We start from the raw sequence: 17,620 nt of genomic DNA on the forward strand, positions 1-17,620 counted from the left end.
CTGAGGATACACTTCTCGTGAAATTGATTTCGTTGGTCCGCCAGTGCTTGAAGAAGGCGCTGAAGAATGCTGATGCACCTTTCCAGCAGCAGACGCAGCAGAAGAAGCAGACAAAGACGATGAGCCTCCAGCACCATTGGACGACAGCTAAGATGAAGCGGAGCCACACACAGGACTTCGTATCTTTGCCACATTCGAAGCGGCGTGTGCAGCCTCAGTAAATGACGATGGGGCAGACGATGCTGCTTGTGGGAATATTGTGTCGTCACTCATTCGGCGACTTGAGCTGTCTCTGCTGCCCTTCATAACAACCTGCCGGGAAACCTGCAATGTGGCTGCGAGGCCTTCTCCTTCTGAAGAAGAAGAAGAAGATGATGATGATGATGATGGAGCAGGTGATGCAGAGCTTGAGATTGATTTGGGAGTGTGTGCACGAACAGACGAGGATGATGCACCAAAAATGGCAGGCGGGCGTGCAGATGGTGGATTGGAAGATGAGACATTTGTTGTAACTCCCAATGCAATTGGCTTTGCACACATTTGAGATGCTTTGCTTTCAGGGAAGAACTAGTCGTCTTCACCCCCTGTGGATGATGAAGATGCATTTGATGCGCCTAAGCTTTGCATCTGAGGAGAAGGCGTTCTCCTATTTCTGTGGGCAGAGAGGGTGTGCATCGTTGTTCCTGGCGCGAGATAGGCAGGCGCAGGCAATGAAGACGAGGCAGAGGGCATTGTTGGTGTGGGAGAGTAGATGGAACCAGAACCAAGCGATGAAAAAGATGTGGCTGATGTCGACGAAAGAGGAGTGCTGAATGCATCGGATGAAGACGATGGCGAAGAAGATTTGCGTTTGGAGGAAATTGTTGAAGAGCCAATCGATGTGAATGAAGTGGCTGAGCTGACAGGCTGTGCTGGTGAGCGAGAAGAAGTCGACGACGAATGTCTCGATCGTTTGGATGCTTTGCTTTCGGGAAACATGTCTTCAGAGGCAAAAAAGACAAAAGGCATTGACGAGCTGAACAAACGAATAGAATAATTTGAATCAACAAACATGAAATTGAAGCAATCAAAAAGTTTTTTTAAAAAAGAAACATTGTAATAATTCGTTCATAAAATGAATGAATATAAAAACACACGTCTGAACAATCGTCACGTCTTTTTCTTTCTCCTGCAATTCCCTCATTTTCTACTCCACTTCCATCTGATGCTCGCTTTTCTCGACCTTCTTCCTTTTTCTTCTGGCAACTCTTTCGTCTCTTCTTCCTCCTCTTCCTCTCATCTTCCTCTCTCTCGTTCCGCTCTTTCCTTCTTTCCTTCCATTTGCAGACTTCCCCGTCTTGCTGCTTCTCCCAGCTGCTGGAGTCGTATCTTCCTCTTCTTCTTCATCGTCCTCTTCTTCCTCGTTCTCTTCCTCATCTGTTTCACTCTCCGCATTCCACATCGTACTTTCTGACTCTTCCTCTCTTTCGTTCATTCCAATCGGCTTCACAATCTCCCACTCGCTAACATTCTCACTGCTCTCTTCTCTTCCTCCTCTGCTAACAGCATTCTGCCTCGACAGCCCACCAGCTGAAGACTTCCCTTCTTTTCCTGCCATCTTCCTCTGCTCTGCCCCTTTCTCTCCTGCGTGCTAGTCGATGCTCTGCTTCATCAGATACTCCATTCCTTTCACGTTGATCACTGAAGGAAGAACAACATCTCCTCTATGCGCCTTCAGAAGAGTGAACTCGTCCTTCTCTGTATCATATACGGCCTTTCCTTCAATTTTCTTTTAATGCGAAACAGGAAAAATGTCTCCATAATGAACCGCATCTCTCGCATCTTCTGTTCCATCGCCTTGTTTTCGTAGAGCAGCTGCCGAATGTTCTCGTTCAGCTCTTCCTTCTCTCTCTCTCTCTCTGCATTCTCATTGATCTTCTGTATTTCTGTCTTCGCTTCCTCGAAGTCCCTTCACAATTGCCAAAGCAGTTTCTTCTTCATATCGAGCGAGTCCTGCAGCGACTTCGACTTCCCCACCCATTCCCGCTCCCTCTACTCTCTCTCCTTCATCTCCACTCTATGCTTTTCTCACAGCCATTTTATCTGCACTTCTTTCTCCTTTTCTTCTATCTCAATTGTCATCATCTCCCGTTCAGTCTGCTGCTCTTGCATCTCCTGTTTCATAATACTCAGCTCTTCCAACTTTCCAGATTGCATTTCATGTCTGTTTCATCATTTTCTCCTACCTTTCCTTCTTCTCCATCATCACCTCCTCCTTCTTTTTTCCTTTTCTTCACACCATACCTTTCCATTTCATCCCCCACCCCCTGAACATGCTGATGACAAATTAGATTCTTCTATATTCACATTCCCATTCACACACATCTCCACATTCAAACATCCTCCTCCTTCATTTCCACCTGTTACTTCCACTCCACTCACTTGGCTATTATTCATCTCCAATTCAACTCCATTCGAAATGACTATTGGTGACTTTCCGGTTATTCTCACTCCTCCTTCCATCGCAAATCCATTCACAACCAACCCTCCTCCCTCAATGCAAATCACATTGAATCCAATCATTTCATCATTTCCAAATGTGACTGAACTGCTGGTGATTGTGATGGTTGATGACAAGAAGTGGATTTATCCACTTCTCCTCCCATTCATTTCCTCGTTTAACACAAATGCCAAATTACACATCTCAAATGATTTTGTGCACTCAATAAGGTTATTCTGGGTTATCGATCCTTCATCCCTCACAACCACCCTCATCCCTTCTTCTTTTCCTGAAACACTCAAATCAAATGATTCCACTTTCATCTCATTCTTTATCCATGATTCTGAGGCAACTTCAATTTCATTCACATTGCTACGCGCACTCTTCCCAACACAATAGTCAATCGTCAAACACCCAAACTCCTCAAACCCACAATGGCTCTGATCCAATGCCCTCTCTCCTCTCCTATCAACTCTCAACTACGTCCCAATTGAGCAAAAAGAAATGTGAAGTGAAATCACTTCCCATTCTCTCACATTTTCACTTCCGCTCAATCATTTCATATCTGTAGGAATGAATCTTAAATCAAATAATTTTTGTGGAAAAAGATTCATTTTTGATTATAACATTATACAATCCAGAAACAATTTAAACATTCTTTGAAATTTAACTTTTTTTGTTTCTTTTCAGAAATCTTCGAAAACAAAAACTTAGATAATACTCTCTCCTTTTTTTTCATCTTTATTCAATTCTAACCTCCGTTTTCTTTTTTTTCCAAAACGAATCTTGCTCATCTTTGTTTTGCATCACAACATTTCAAGATGAATTGCGATTAGAATAATTATTTTCTTATATACGACTTTTATTTCAAAAGAAAATCATTTTTCAATGAGAAAAAATTTTAATATTGATAATGTGCATATTGTTAAAATCCATTGTTTCGAAACGGAGGCAAACATTTATAATTAATTTTCGACTTCAATTAATTAAACAAAAAGATTGAATGTCATTATCACAACAAAAAATGCAGTTCACATCATTAACCACAAAGATCAATATTAAGCCTTATTGTTCATCACTTCTTTGAAACAAAACGAAGTATTTCAAATGAACTTTTTCTTGAAATTTGTCTGAGCTTCTCATACATTCATTAATTTTTGTATCGAAGTCCAAATGTCTGGAAGGCGTGAAATATCATATTGCTTTTCCCAATCCATCAAAGCCGAAGAAAACATCCTCGTTTTTAAATATCTTGATGATCAGCGTTAATCGAATATCTGTTCGCAACTGCAAAACATTGAGCTTATGCAATGCCGCATTGAAAGATGCCTAAGTTAACACTCTGATAATGGTTGATTCGTTTTCCTTAACCTGGGCAGTGAATGTATTCATGCAATTGAAAAAGATCATTTCAGTGTTGCTTCGTATCTTCTTCAGTTGGTAAAGATGATGGCTGTTTTTTTTGCCTGAGCACAAATGCAAGTTTATTATTTTCTTTCTGTGTCATTCAATAAAAATTCTGGAAGACAGGGAAACGACTTGTTTGTTCAATCCCCAGAACTGAAGGAATCGATCACAAACGAAACGCTTCCTTTTGCTTATGAGCTTGGGCACGGCTCCTTTGATGATTTGCGCGGGTTCCTTGGAAATGATCACGAGCATTCGATTCCGTTGGTTCTGTTTCTGGAGAAAGTTGGGAGAACAGTCCATGTCAGAAGCAACGATGGGGCTGATACTGTGGTGTGTGGGTTCTCAGATTATCCGTGCCAGTCAGTTGATTATTGCGTGAAAAGACTGGCAGAATTAAGTGCAAAGACGATTGCTGTTATCGACTCAGCAACAATCAAAAACGAAATAAATCTGCATAATGTGAGCTTGAAATCATCAGATGCTTTGCAAGCTGGAATAACCTGTGCCAAGTCGCTGAATGCTCTGACTGGAAAAGTGATGTCAGCCACTGGGAATGTGTCAATCGATTCAATTTTTTTTTTTTTACTACCATCTTTGTTCGATGCTGAGATAGAAACATTGAAATTCTTGAATTCTGAGAGCAACCTTTCGCTGGTAAAGTGCGCATTCGATATGCAGGTGGGAGAGCTGAATCAGATGAGCTATTGGCTTTTTCAGATGTGCGGAGGAAGTCTCAATATGGACTACTGCCAATTGAGTTCAGCGAATCTTCAGCATGCGCCTGTCGCAGTGAAGGAGAGCACGGCCAGCACACAAACAACGGTTATTTCATTGAATGTGAAAACCGCAGACATTGGCAATCAACCTCTCATCTGTGTGATTCCATCGTCAACATCCAAACAGCTGAACGATGGTGCAACGAGCAGTGGGATCATATCTCTTGTGCAATGCTCTTTTGAAGGGATCACCAACGGCGATACAAACAGCGCTGTGCTAATTGCAACCTCAATTTCGAGCCAGGTTGAGTGTTTGCATTGGAACGTCACGAATGCCAAAGGCGCTCAGAGCATCGATGGAGGCTCAATGAAAGTTGATATCGAAGCTCAAGGGCAATTTACGATGGAAAACGCCACATTCACGAAATGCTGCGCGGAAAATGAAACAGCTGGAAAAGGAGGAGGCATCTATTTCGACTGCTCGGCTTCCAACGCGTTCTCCTTTTAGCAGATGGCTTTCGATCAGTGCTCTGCAAAACACGGGGAAAACATGTTCTTTCTTTCATCAGATCTGAATGTTTCCATTACAAAGCAGACATTGGCATTTGAAGTGAGTGAGACAGCAGGCGATACAAATCTGCTCGTCGGGAGCGACTCCACAAAAACAAACTTCGATCTTTGCCGATTTCTGATTGGATTTGCTTCTCAGGAAATCCATCTCAGCAGGAACAGCGGGTGGGATGTTCTTCGGTGTGGGAGTGGAGAAGAGCCATGTGCAACAATGGAGCATGGGCAGAAGCACTTTCGTGCTTTGGATGAGCCAGCGCAACAAAACATGAACACTTTTGTGATAATCGATGAAGCACAGGCGAACAGCGAGGTCGATATTTCAAACGTCACTGTGATTTCAGTTGATGCCAAGTCTCGCCCTGCCCTGACTTTTGGAGCAGCTATCTCTCCTCAGGCAGAAAAGCCAGAAGAAAGTGATTCTGTGTTTGCAAACGAAGGGAAATGTTCCTTCATGAACATTGAGATCTGCTGTGGGGATGGATCTGGATGGAAGCAAACGAAGCTGATAAGCACAGCTGGCAGCTCTTTTGCAGCTCAAGGCTGTTCCTTCACCAGCGCTTCTGAGGCAGCCATTCCTTATTGCATCATTACCTGCTTGTCGGGAGCATGCGAAATGTCATTCTGTTCGTTCCAATCCATCAAATGCAAAAGTCACATTCTGATGGCATCTCATGAGAGCAGCATTGACTTGACGAATGTCTCGATGAGCAACATGGAACCGATGGGCAAAAGCCTTGTGACAGTGTTGGCGCAGGCTGAGTGGGGAGGCGAGTCGCAGAGATTGAATGAAGGTGACAGTCCAACAGTGCAACTGAAATGCTGCACGCTCCATTCGCTTCTCCAAAATGCACCATCTGAGCCCTCCATCATCAGCTGCACTGGCAGTGAGCCTTGCAGCGTGTCTGTGCAAAACACATCGATGAAGAACTGTGGAAGCAGCCAAAGCGAGAAAGGTGGAGGAATGATCGTGAGCCTGATCGAAGGAGGCTTTTTCGAGTGCCGTTTTTCTGCTCTCTCGGGGTGTTTCTGCTCGGCGACTGGAAGAGGAGGCGCAATGTTCCTGGATTGCTCATCAATTGCAAGCGATGGGCTGCTTCCTTTCCTGCTGAAAAACACCACGTTCATGGAGAACAAAGCATTTGTGGGAAGAGACGTGTATGTGAGATGCACAAATATCAGATCTCAAATCAGCATTGAGCTCTTCCAGCTCGACTTCAGACCTCCGTTTGTTCGGGATCTTTCCATGTGGGTGTGCACAGCACAGAATTATTGTGACGAGGAAGATTTGTTGGAGCTGATTGTTGGGTATCAGAAGAGACAATATTTGCGTCTTCTTCAGCTGACAACGCCTCTGATACGCGCAAGTGCGGTGGGATGAGCGATCCTTGCATTTCGCTAAATGTTGCGTTGTCACACATCATTCCTTCAGTTTACAGCAACTTGCTGATTGACAAAAGCGCTGAGGTGACAGGGGAAGCAAGCGCTTGCGATGTCTCGATCAAGTCGCTGGATGCAGAAGGCGCCAGGGGGAGTGTTGTGCTGAACAGCAGCATCGGAAGCAAGACGAAAAGCCTCGTTTCGTGCTCGTCGAGAGTGAAAATGGAATCTCTTTCGTTTTTGTTTGGAAGCGCTTTTTCTTCTTCTCATTCAAGCTTGTTATTGCTGGCTGATGGCAGCTTGTCTATTGCAGATACAGCATTTGCTCAAGAAGATTGGATCAGAAACTCCGAAACGAGACTGAACTGCTCCATCGTTCTCGTGGAGAATGGCAGGCTATCGATCAACGGATGCACTTTTACTTGCCTTCGTCTCAGTTCTTCGTGCGTTGCAGCAAGAGGGGGACAATATTGCTCATTTATGAACTTGAACATTTCTGACATGAATTCAAGTGCGTTATTGGACTTCAGCAATCTTGCAAACCTGTCCATGAAGCAGTTGCTTATTTCCAGTTGCACACTTGAACAATTCTCCCTTCTCATTCACAACTGCAAAGACTCCCAGCTGCACTAGGTTCAATTCAGAAATGCAGAGAGCATAGCAAGCTTGATTGTGTTTTCCACAGATGGTTCAGGAGTCCATTCAAACATCCAATGCTATCATTCGTAATTCGATACCATTTCTGTGCTGCCTAGTTCTTTGCTTTCTGTTGAAAGCCAAGATTTAGATTTTGAGATGAATCTCTTGGCTATTTCAAACACACTGCTTAAGGATGTGTGTGCTGCGAACCTTGCATCTGTAAATTCCTCGTTAAGTATCAGGCAATCGTCGTTTCAAACCATAACCAGGAATTCGTTTGGACCAAGTTGTTTGGCTGCTTCTTCTTCATCTTCGTCTTTGTTTGTGGAATTGGAGAACTGCACCAGCCACAAATGCATCTCATCTTCAGATAAAGGAAGAATTGCAGCTCTGACAGATTTAACAGATGTTAACTTATCTTCATGTGCATTTGATGGAAAAACTGACTCACAATATCCAAGATCCAACGCAGATTCATTCAAGAATTTGTGCAAGTGGAATGGCTCCATGATCGATCTTCTCAATTGCTCGGGAGCAATAAAAGATACCACAATTGCCAATTCATCCAAGGGAGGGCCGTCAATCTCTGGTGGAAACAATTCCATTCAGTTTGGACTCTTTTCCGGCAACAATCCAAACGCAGCTGGATACCCATCCATCAGAAACAACTTCATCTTTTCCCACAATGCACTCCTGAACATAGTCAATCTCAAGGGAGGAGATGACGTTCTTCAAAACATCTCAATGTGGATTGCAGGCGATGATTGTACACTTGCGGGCTTGGCATCAGAAAGTCTGTACAAATTCATCAATATTGAGCTAACTTCAATAAAATTTTGAAACAAGTTAATGCTCTTTTTCGATATTTCATTGGTTCTTTGCTCCTTTCTTGCTGCTTGCGTATTTGCATTGATTCAATCGATGGTACCATCAGTTAGATCATAGCATATCTTCTCTCGGTAGAATATTTCTAAAACAAAACTGAAATCCGTGTAATAGTTCCAGCTTCAATAATAACTTCAGTGCCTGACACCTCAAAAGCGGCCGTAATCATCCTGTTTGGAAGCTCAAATGCTACAGTTTCAACGGTGCGATTTCTTTTGAAGAGCAGGAGCGAGATTGCGCAAAAAGAAGATGAAAGAATCACAAAAAATGGAAAAGAAGGAAAATCCACAAACTGATAATTACTATTGTATTAATGGCAATTCAGAAAATTGATTTTGTTGGGATTATTACGCTTTTTGTTAGATAAAGATGGCAAAAGAGAAGAATAGAGTAATTTGATGAGAGATTGTGAATAATTTTGATAAGCAGGCTCCGAAAATGTTTGAAAAGAAAACAATGAAGATATAACTAGAAGTGCATTGGAGGTTTAAAGAGAGGGAAGTGGAGAAGGAGAATGTTGAGTAATTTGATGAAAAGAACTGCAAAAATATTACAAAAACCACATTCAGTTAACTAAAAACATACTGAACGAAATAAATGTGACATACCATGTTTTCATGTTTGTTTGTGCAGAAATCTTCACCTAGTTGATGTAAATAACTTCACATGAATAAATATCAGCAAAATATTGCTTCAAATTCCAAATTACACAATGATCAAATGAACTATTATTTGAAATAATAAGATCGAAAAAATGATAATTAGTATTTTCAATCACATAATTTGTCTTTGGAAATTTTTTGAAAAAAAGTTCAAAAACAAATCACATATTTTGTGTGAGGTGAGTAAACTTTTTGCTATTACGCTTTTCATTTTAAATTTTTTCTCAAATACAAGCACAGAATGAAAAAATTTTAAAAATATGTGTGAATTCAGAATTGAATTCGTAACCTTTTCGAAAAGTTATTTGATTAATATTTTAATGAAATATATATATCCGCATCATATCAATATATTTCATTTTTCAGAATTAACAAAGAATGAACACTTCTTATTTATTGTCAAACATTAAAATACTGAAGTCTTTTTTTTATTTTCTTTCCAAAAAAATATTCAAGTGTCTAATAAAATGTTCTTTTTAAATAAATTGCACATAATAATGAAAATTTCGGTAGATTTTATTTAAAATTACAACTATTTTGGTTGTTGATTATTCAGAAAATTCAATCATTTTCCTTAGAGTTGGTTGAAAATAATATATTATTTCAATATTTTCAAAAGTCAACAGTTGATTAAATAATTGTCAGAAATGAACGTGATTGGAACTGTCACTTTTCTTTGTTCATTAACAAAATTAAAATACAAAATTGTCAAACAAAAATTTTCTCATGAAAATATCTGATATCAAATATAATCACCCTGTCATATGTTATTTGATGAAATAAAATTCAGTTTGATTGATGATACATTTTTTAAAAAAATAAAACAAAATAATTAACAAATATTGTAAATGTTGATATTTATTTGTGTTTAAATTGACTGTTTCAATATCACAAAATCCTTTTTTCCAATAAATATATGATGAACATTTTTAATTTCATATTCTTTCATTATTTTCCTTTCTTTTTCAAATATATTTTTTTTAATAGTAAAGTGATTTACAGAAAGTGCAAAAAAAAGAAATAACAAATATTTAACAATTCGTTTGCATTGATAATTTAATTCACAACATTGTTCCATCAAACACAATGAACATCACAAATGCATAATTTCCAAGCTTTTTCATTACTCTCAATAAATTTTTAATGATTTCAAAAATAATCACTCATATTATTGAAAGGAACTGACTTTTCAATTTTTCTTTCAGTTTCTCCCGATATCAAATACATTGAAACAAATGTGTAACAAAGTTATTTTATATTGTTTCAAACGAACAAACAGATGAATATTCAGCTTTTGAAAAACTTTTTTCTTTCAAAAATTTCTTTCAAAAAAAAGTGAAAAGAAAAAGTTCAATGCGGACTTCCAAGGTCAAAAAAGAATCAAATTGTGATTTTCCAAAATTGTCATCCAACACTTTCAAGATGTTTATTCTTGTTCCAAATAAGCATTTTGAAAAAGAAACAATTTTTAAAACTTAAAATAAATTCATTGAAAACAAAAACATGATAAAAATTTGTTAAAAATTTTTTCACCCATAATTCATTTTTTATTTTCATAAATAATATATCATCATATTCATTCATCGTTAAATTTCTTGTAACATTCTCAAAATGTCAAAAACTTTCAGATGAAATCCTCAAATGATGATGAATAAGAGTTCTGTGATATGTTTTTCTGTTGATTTGCATTTTTCCATCAGTTGAGTGATCTTCAATAATTCCAAACATTGTTTTGACTTGAAAACATTGATTCATGACCAATAGGCAATATCTGATGTTAGGGTACACTTTGCAAAAAATAACCTAGTTACACCTTTCAGAACATGGATGGCTTTCAACATATATATGATGAATTGTGTTGAAACAGAATAACCAAATGAACACATGACTTAAAACGTTTTGCAGACATGTTGTACTTATCTCACACGTGCAAAAAATGTTAGGGTTGCGGTCAGAAGAATAGACGCTGAAGATCTAACCCTAACCTAACCCTAACCCAGCACCAGGGGAGTAGAGGTTGATATGGGAGAGCGTGAAAAATAAAGCAGGAAGAGCACAAAAACAAGAAGCTGAGATTATAATGTTAATCGATCAAAAAACATAGCGAATATTTCACATCAAAAAAACGTTAAAAAAGGTGAAAGAAGGAAGAGCAGGATGATTTAAACAATGAATGAAAGGAGATTGCAGTTTATGAGGATGCAGTTGTTAAAAGGTACATACACTTCCACCGCCTCAGCCATTGCATATACAAGGGGTGTTTGAGAAGTCAGCATTGAAAAGGAGCAGCTTGACAAAAGCAGATTAGCTGAAAGAGAAGCGATAAAAGAGGGACTTAGTTTCTCTTTCAGCTAATCTGATAAAAAAAGATTTAAGAGATGAGAATGGTTATGTGACAGAAGTTTTTTAAGTTAAAAAAAGTGAAAATTCCCCAATTTCCTTATTTATTTATTATTTCATTGCAATTTTTTTTAACATTGTTTGATCAATTTTTTTAATAACTTCTTCAAAGTATTATTTGCTTTTATAGAAAAACAAACAGCAAACATTTGTGTATCTGATAAATATCTTGTTTAACTATAATCTTTTTCGATGTTAATTTTTGAAAATTGTTTATTTTTTACAAATGTTTTAAGATCTTCAAAATTAATTAAATAATTTCTTTGTAATAACATCATAAAACTAATTTTCATATTAAAAAATTATTGATTTCATTATGTTATTATTGTTTTCATGCTTCAAATACCAGTGAACATTTGTTTCGTACTGTTTGCTTCAGTTTTGTAATTTTTTGAATAAAAATTAATACTTTTTTCAAAATTTGTGATAAAATCAATTGGAAACAAATTTAAATCAACAAATAAATAATTATAATAATAATTTTTGCTATATATTCGTGAGATCATCACTTTCATTTTTCTAATCAACCCCACCCTTAATGGAAATTTTTTATGATCAAACTTCGTAATTTTTTATGATATCAAAAAAAATCACCCAATTGATAAAAACAGTTTCTGATTATGTTTCACGATGGCATGGAATTATAAACTGCGTGAGTTCAAGAAGTTCATCATTCCTTTGAGAATGAAGCAGAAGATTCAATGAAATTAACCAGAAGTTACAATACCGTTTCTGAATGTGAAGAATTTGTGAATGCGACACAGATCTATAACAAAAAAAGAGCAATGAATCAAAAAACAAAAATTATGATAATTAAAAAATTAAATATATAATTTTGAACATTCTAAATATTAATGAAGCAGTAAAAGCCCTTCTGAGAACGTATTTTCTTATATTCACATGCATACATCATATGTTTTTTTTCTTTTTTTAAAAAAAATAAGAAATCACATTCTCATAATAGTAATTTTATTTTTGAATGAACAATATCTCCAAAACTTTCGAAAAATACATATTTCAAAATTTTTTGGAATGAAATGAACACTAAAATAATTTCACATAAATTTCGGCCGAAAAAGTTAATATAAAAACAATTCAAAAATATCAAATAATAAACTTTCATTTAATTTTGAATTGGTTCAAAAATGTCTTATCAAGCGTTTGCCCTGGGAGGCTGATTCTGGACCCAAAGCCTTCAAGGGACTGTGCTGGACCGGTCACAGCACAGTCCCAGGACGGAATCAGCCTAGCCCCTTCATTTTCTGCACACAACAAAAAAAATCCGGGGTACTTTAATTTTTTTGGAAAAATATTCCAAAAAAATTGAAGCTTGAGCAACAAACAACTTGAAAAGTTCATTTTCGAAACAAAGACAAAATTATTTGAAAGCAGAAAACAACAAATCAAAAAACTTTTGCAAAACGAATTCAATAAACAACAATGTTTTTTTCTTTCAGTGAACAATTTTAACGTATTGCTTCCAATTAACTCAACTTGTGGAACAGACTCACGAATTGAAAATTGTTTTTTATTTTTTTCATCTCTCACCCTTTCCTCTTTAAAATTCATCTTGACATCCCCTCTTGAATTCGATGGAGAAGCAACAGATCTGTAAATATTTTCATTTCGCTTTTCGTAAAATAAGAAGGTTTTCACAGCATCTGCCTTCAGCTTTTTCCAAAGAATTTTATTGGAAGCGTTGTACCTGAAAAAATATGTTATTAAAAAATGAAAGAAGATCAACAATCATCAAAAGAAAAAATAAAAAAATATAACAACCTTAAAAAATACCGATATGTATTTTTTAGTTTATTAACGTCAAAATCATTCAGTGAATGAGAGTTGTGAATGATCTTATTGAAAAAATTAATTAGTTCATCTATATTATTTATTGAGATATCATTGTTCAATTCGTAATTTAGCAGACGTGTCAAACTCCCTAACTCCCCGTCACACTCACATTTACCATGTTTTTCACAAAAAAATGATAAAGTGGTGGTTTTATTTTTTGCAAATGAAGAATTATTAGACAAAAGGAAATGAAGGAGTTGTGAATTGCGAAAGTGTGGCCCATTGTCACACATGAAATTAAATTTGTTTTTTTGTTGAAGCATTGGCAATGAAAGAACGATTTGCAAACACTCAATGGTGAATCGATAATCATGAATGAGAATCTTCGAAAAGAGATTGAAAGCGTGTTTTGTTCTGTTATTTTTATCGTCCAAAACATAAACAATTACACAAAAGTGAGATGCACTTTCTTTGGAATAGAAATCTTTGCTCAGTTGATTTCTCCGAAGTGGAAAAGTCCAGTTTTCTTTGAAGTCAAATAGAATTAATGCTTCGTTTGGAGTTAAGTTGTTCTTCAAAAATCTGAAGTGACTTTGTTGATGAGATGCAAGAAGTCGATGATCTTCAATAAGTTGCATTGTTTCATTTTCTTTTTCTGAAAGATCAGAATTCTTTGATTTGAGGTTGTCTCGTTTCTTTTGAAGAGAGGAATACATTTCGCATAAATGGCATAAATCTGTTCGGCGCTTAGCCTGCTTTATATGTTTGGTTTTTTTATAGAAAGTGCTTTTGGACATTTTTATATGGGTTTCTTTAAATTTTTCAAACAACTTGGCTTTTGTCATGTTTATTATTCGAGTCGGAGGTTTTTTCATTTGAAAATCAATCTGCTTTTGATGATTCTGTGTGAAGTTCTTTTTGATTGAGGAGTTTCTTCGTTTGAAGCAATTTCTAGTTTCCGATGAAGATGTTGCATTATTAAAGAAAGTGCGTTGTTTTGAATGAATTGGCTGATGCAATGAAGTGGCTGAATATTGTTGAATTGATGAAGAAATTGAGTCATTTGCATGAGGAGTGTTGTTTGAAATGTTTGAAGAAATTGAAGTGAAACGGGAAGGTGATGATATGTAATTTGTCGTTGATGATAGGCACAAAGAATTTGTTCCTTCATCTTCACTGTTCTTCATGCTATTTGCTGCATGCTTCTCGAACGAATTAATTCTGATATCATCGTGATGATTTTGAGACAAGAAAATATCGCGTCCAATGTTAAATAAGTCGGGGGAGAATGGATTCTGAAGATTATTGAAGCGCTGTTTATTGTTACGAACGTAGACAAATAAAAATGGACGAGAACCACCATTTATTTGTCTATTTATTTCAGATTGCACATTTTGTCCAACCACCGAAATATTTTCATCGTTGCATAATAACCATTCATCATTCGACAAATGAACGTTGCCCTCTTTTTGATTCAAGCACAAAGAGAAAAAATGTCCAGATTCATTATTCCCTTGAAAAAACAATACAGAAATCAAACTGAAGTTACAAGCTCCCTAAACATGACAATCACCACATTTCAATCCCTCCATTTCATTTGAAAATGACAAACAAAAAGGAACATTCAACGTGTTTTCTCTGTTGTTATTTAGAGATTCAAGTGAAATGGCTAAAATATTTGGAAACTGAATGATATTTAAAATTGCCAAATGATTTGTGTTGTGTTTGCATTTTTCGCAAAATGCATCTCTATTGTTATGATTTGATGTGCTAAATTGAAAAGATTTGTTCAATGATTTGATAATATTATCACCATTCAAACGAATAATTGGAGAGGTTTCTGAAAAACCAAATGAAAAACTGCCACAAACTGAGCACTTTTTGGGGAAATTAATCTGAACACACATTTTTTTTGAAAGGTCTGTAGTTGTTTTTGATAAATCACTGAAGATGTTCATAAATGCCTCATAGAATTCTTGCTGATCACCTCTGAATAAATGGTGTTCATTTTCCCATTGTTTGACAAATGATAGTGTCCATTTTGAGTTGATATTTGAGTTGAAACAGCATTTATTGCTCTTGAAATTAGAAACAAGCTGTAGTAATTTCTCTAAATATGAATTCTTTGACACGTTTGTAACTTCGATGAGATCAAAAAATTGATATATTGTTCTGAATACTTGAATTAAAGAAGCCAAATAACATGTATTCCCAAAATTTTGTAATGGATAACAGCTTGTCTGCGCTGAATTCTGGAAGATCGATGTGTCTTTTGATGTTTTTGGCCATTGATCACGATCATCACAATTTGATCCATATGTGCCTTTTAGATCTCTGAATGATGAATGAGATAAATTTTCGTTGATGGATTCCATTTCTATGTCACCATCATAAACATCATATGAATTGTTTGAACAATCAAAGTTTGATGATCCAATGTTTAAAGCACCACCATTAAATGTTAAACCTTTGATTTGCTGATGTGATCTGCATTCGCAGTCAATCCATTGATCTATTCCTTGATGAATGTTATTTAACGTGGGTGAATTAATATCATTTATTTCTATTTCAGGTGACCCAAAGTCCAAGTCTACAATTTGATCACTTTGAAAATAATTTTTTAGAGGGTCGATATCTTCCTCCATGCAATCATCTGAATTTAAAATTGAAAAATCATCATCTTCACAATCCATTGAGCCTTTTCCGAATTAATTTGAAATTCAATTTGTTTCATATGAAAGAATAAAGCATACATTCGTTTAACTGTACTGTTCGTCTCGAACCTTCCGAAGATTCAGTTGAGTTTTCTATTAGAAAATTCAAGAATTTTTCCTCGTCTGTTTTGCTGAGCTCTTGGTTTATCCATCAAAATATATAGAAAAAAAATGAACAATTTTATCATAAAATGAATCCAAACTTGATTTAGAGGGTGGAAGAGTAGGTTTATTTGGATATGGAAATCAAAAATTTCAGAAGAACTGTTTTGCTTTGCATGTTTATAACTTCCGATTGTGCAGTTAAATCCAAACATAAGGAGCTGCTGATAGCTGAATTCGTGGCATAAACATTTGAGAATAGAAACTTTTGAATGAACATTGAGTTCATTATTGTAAACAGATGCCAGCCTCATAACAACATATTTGTTTTTGTCTGTTGAAAGAGATTGAAAGATTATTGATCAAATAAAGAATACAGTAACAGAAAACGAAAAACCATTGAATATCTTCTGAATTTGAGGAAATAACTTTTTTCCTTTATTTGTATGTTGAAACATGTATTCCATCAAAATAACAGGGTCTCCGTATGACTGTTCTTCCAAAAATTTCCATGATTTGCTGCACTTTTCACTTTTCCTGGAACTTGACAATTCAGAAAACACTTTTCCTTCCATGATCATCATCCTATATTTCCTATTCGTTGGTCTTAAATAAAGAATCGATCTTTTCATTATTTACAAAATGCTGAATGACAGATGAAAATATAAAAGCTGATATGTGCTTTTTATGAATTTTTTGACTTTTTATTTCAATTTTTCTAAGAAAGCTTCAATTTTTAAGTTTTTTCTTCCAATGAATTATATGAAATGTTCTGATGACTTTGAAGGCATGTGATCAATATGATAAAATTGAACATATTAGAACATGCATTTAAAAAGAAAAGCAGAAGCATTTCGGTTCGTGCAGTTCAAATAAAGATGCATATGAAGAATTGTCCACATTATAAAGATCAGAAATAACAAATCATCAAAAATACAAGAACCGAGAAAAAAATGTCAAAAAAACAATTTGAATTGAGTCGTCTGTACAGCAAGGGAGGATGATTATGTTTGAATTTGTTAACTTAGCTAATGAAATCGGATTAAATTAATTTTTGGAGATGAATATGTTGAAAAAAGAATTAGAGGAAAAGGAAGAGGAAAAAGAAGGAGGAGGAAAATTTAAATTGGAAGGTTTAATCTGGACAACTTCTGTTCGAACGATATGTTGTTAATTGCGAAGAATAGCTGAGGAAGAAAAGGTGGAGGAATACGAAGAAGATGGATGATGAATCATTAGGCGATATAACCTTCTTTACTCCATCTGAACTCAGTTCAGGTGAAATTGCTTTCAAATCTCCATTCGATTCTCCTTCTTCTTCTTCTTCTGCTGCTGCTGCTCTTCTTCTTCCTTCGCCTCGTCCTCCTTCTCCAAGAAAAAAAAGCAGCCATTTAAATAGCAATTCAACAGCATGTCCTCAAAACCCATTGAGCAACAGAAGAACTGTTAATGATGATGCAAAATACTCTCTTTCTTTTTCTTCTTCAACTTATTCTTCAACTTCTTCTCCTTCTCCTTCTCCTTCTCCTTCTTCTCACATTAACTTCGGACAAAGATGCAAAGCTACAAAGAGAACTGCATTACCTGAGCAGTCGTCGCCTCTGCGGGAGTGGTTTGTTCTTTTTTTGCAGGAGTGAAATGAATTCTAAAATAACCAAATTTCGTTACGTGCCTCTGCATCTTTGTATTCTTCCTCTTCTTCTCTCCATCCTGCCCTGTACCTCCTCTCCGACATCTTTCTCCCTCCTTCAACAAAAAAAGAAACATTGAAAATTGATGTTTCTTTGCTTCGCTTTTTCCATCCTTCAAAATCTTGAAATAAAAAAAATAATAAAGAAGATAGAAGATAATCTCCAGCGAAAATAAAAAAAAAAT

General features: G+C 36.1%; 8 protein-coding genes across 8 annotated transcripts; 4 read left to right on the forward strand and 4 right to left on the reverse strand.

Annotated features, from left to right (window-relative positions):
* Positions 1-147: 147 nt before the first annotated feature.
* MONOS_15641 (uncharacterized protein) lies at positions 148-540 on the reverse strand (the record flags this gene model as incomplete). Its single annotated transcript, XM_067868532.1, has 1 exon — positions 148-540. The coding sequence occupies one exon, from the start codon at positions 538-540 to the stop codon at positions 148-150; it is 393 nt and encodes a 130-aa protein (XP_067722224.1).
* A 27-nt stretch (positions 541-567) lies between these two features.
* Positions 568-1,053, reverse strand: MONOS_15640 (uncharacterized protein; the record flags this gene model as incomplete). Its single annotated transcript, XM_067868531.1, has 1 exon — positions 568-1,053. One exon carries the CDS (start codon positions 1,051-1,053, stop codon positions 568-570), a length of 486 nt encoding a protein of 161 aa, XP_067722225.1.
* A 133-nt stretch (positions 1,054-1,186) lies between these two features.
* On the reverse strand, positions 1,187-1,597 carry MONOS_15639 (uncharacterized protein; the record flags this gene model as incomplete). Its single annotated transcript, XM_067868529.1, has 1 exon — positions 1,187-1,597. One exon carries the CDS (start codon positions 1,595-1,597, stop codon positions 1,187-1,189), a length of 411 nt encoding a protein of 136 aa, XP_067722226.1.
* Positions 1,598-1,630: 33 nt separating this feature from the next.
* On the reverse strand, positions 1,631-2,020 carry MONOS_18011 (uncharacterized protein; the record flags this gene model as incomplete). Its single annotated transcript, XM_067870990.1, has 2 exons — positions 1,631-1,768; positions 1,955-2,020. The coding sequence occupies 2 exons, from the start codon at positions 2,018-2,020 to the stop codon at positions 1,631-1,633; spliced, it is 204 nt and encodes a 67-aa protein (XP_067722227.1).
* A 1,935-nt stretch (positions 2,021-3,955) lies between these two features.
* Positions 3,956-5,113, forward strand: MONOS_15638 (uncharacterized protein; the record flags this gene model as incomplete). The annotated part of the gene is made up of 2 exons (XM_067868528.1): positions 3,956-4,444; positions 4,499-5,113. The coding sequence occupies 2 exons, from the start codon at positions 3,956-3,958 to the stop codon at positions 5,111-5,113; spliced, it is 1,104 nt and encodes a 367-aa protein (XP_067722228.1).
* Positions 5,114-5,155: 42 nt separating this feature from the next.
* Positions 5,156-7,185, forward strand: MONOS_15637 (uncharacterized protein; the record flags this gene model as incomplete). Its single annotated transcript, XM_067868527.1, has 2 exons — positions 5,156-6,539; positions 6,605-7,185. 2 exons carry the CDS (start codon positions 5,156-5,158, stop codon positions 7,183-7,185), a joined length of 1,965 nt encoding a protein of 654 aa, XP_067722229.1.
* Positions 7,186-7,347: 162 nt separating this feature from the next.
* On the forward strand, positions 7,348-8,031 carry MONOS_15636 (uncharacterized protein; the record flags this gene model as incomplete). The annotated part of the gene is made up of 1 exon (XM_067868526.1): positions 7,348-8,031. The coding sequence occupies one exon, from the start codon at positions 7,348-7,350 to the stop codon at positions 8,029-8,031; it is 684 nt and encodes a 227-aa protein (XP_067722230.1).
* Positions 8,032-16,965: 8,934 nt separating this feature from the next.
* On the forward strand, positions 16,966-17,382 carry MONOS_8080 (uncharacterized protein; the record flags this gene model as incomplete). Its single annotated transcript, XM_067878461.1, has 1 exon — positions 16,966-17,382. One exon carries the CDS (start codon positions 16,966-16,968, stop codon positions 17,380-17,382), a length of 417 nt encoding a protein of 138 aa, XP_067722231.1.
* Between the last annotated feature and the right edge of the window lie 238 nt (positions 17,383-17,620).

The sequence above is a fragment of the Monocercomonoides exilis genome, assembly GCF_001643675.1.
Source record: "Monocercomonoides exilis strain PA203 chromosome Unknown scaffold42-869251, whole genome shotgun sequence".
NCBI classification, from domain to species: domain Eukaryota; phylum Preaxostyla; order Oxymonadida; family Polymastigidae; genus Monocercomonoides; species Monocercomonoides exilis.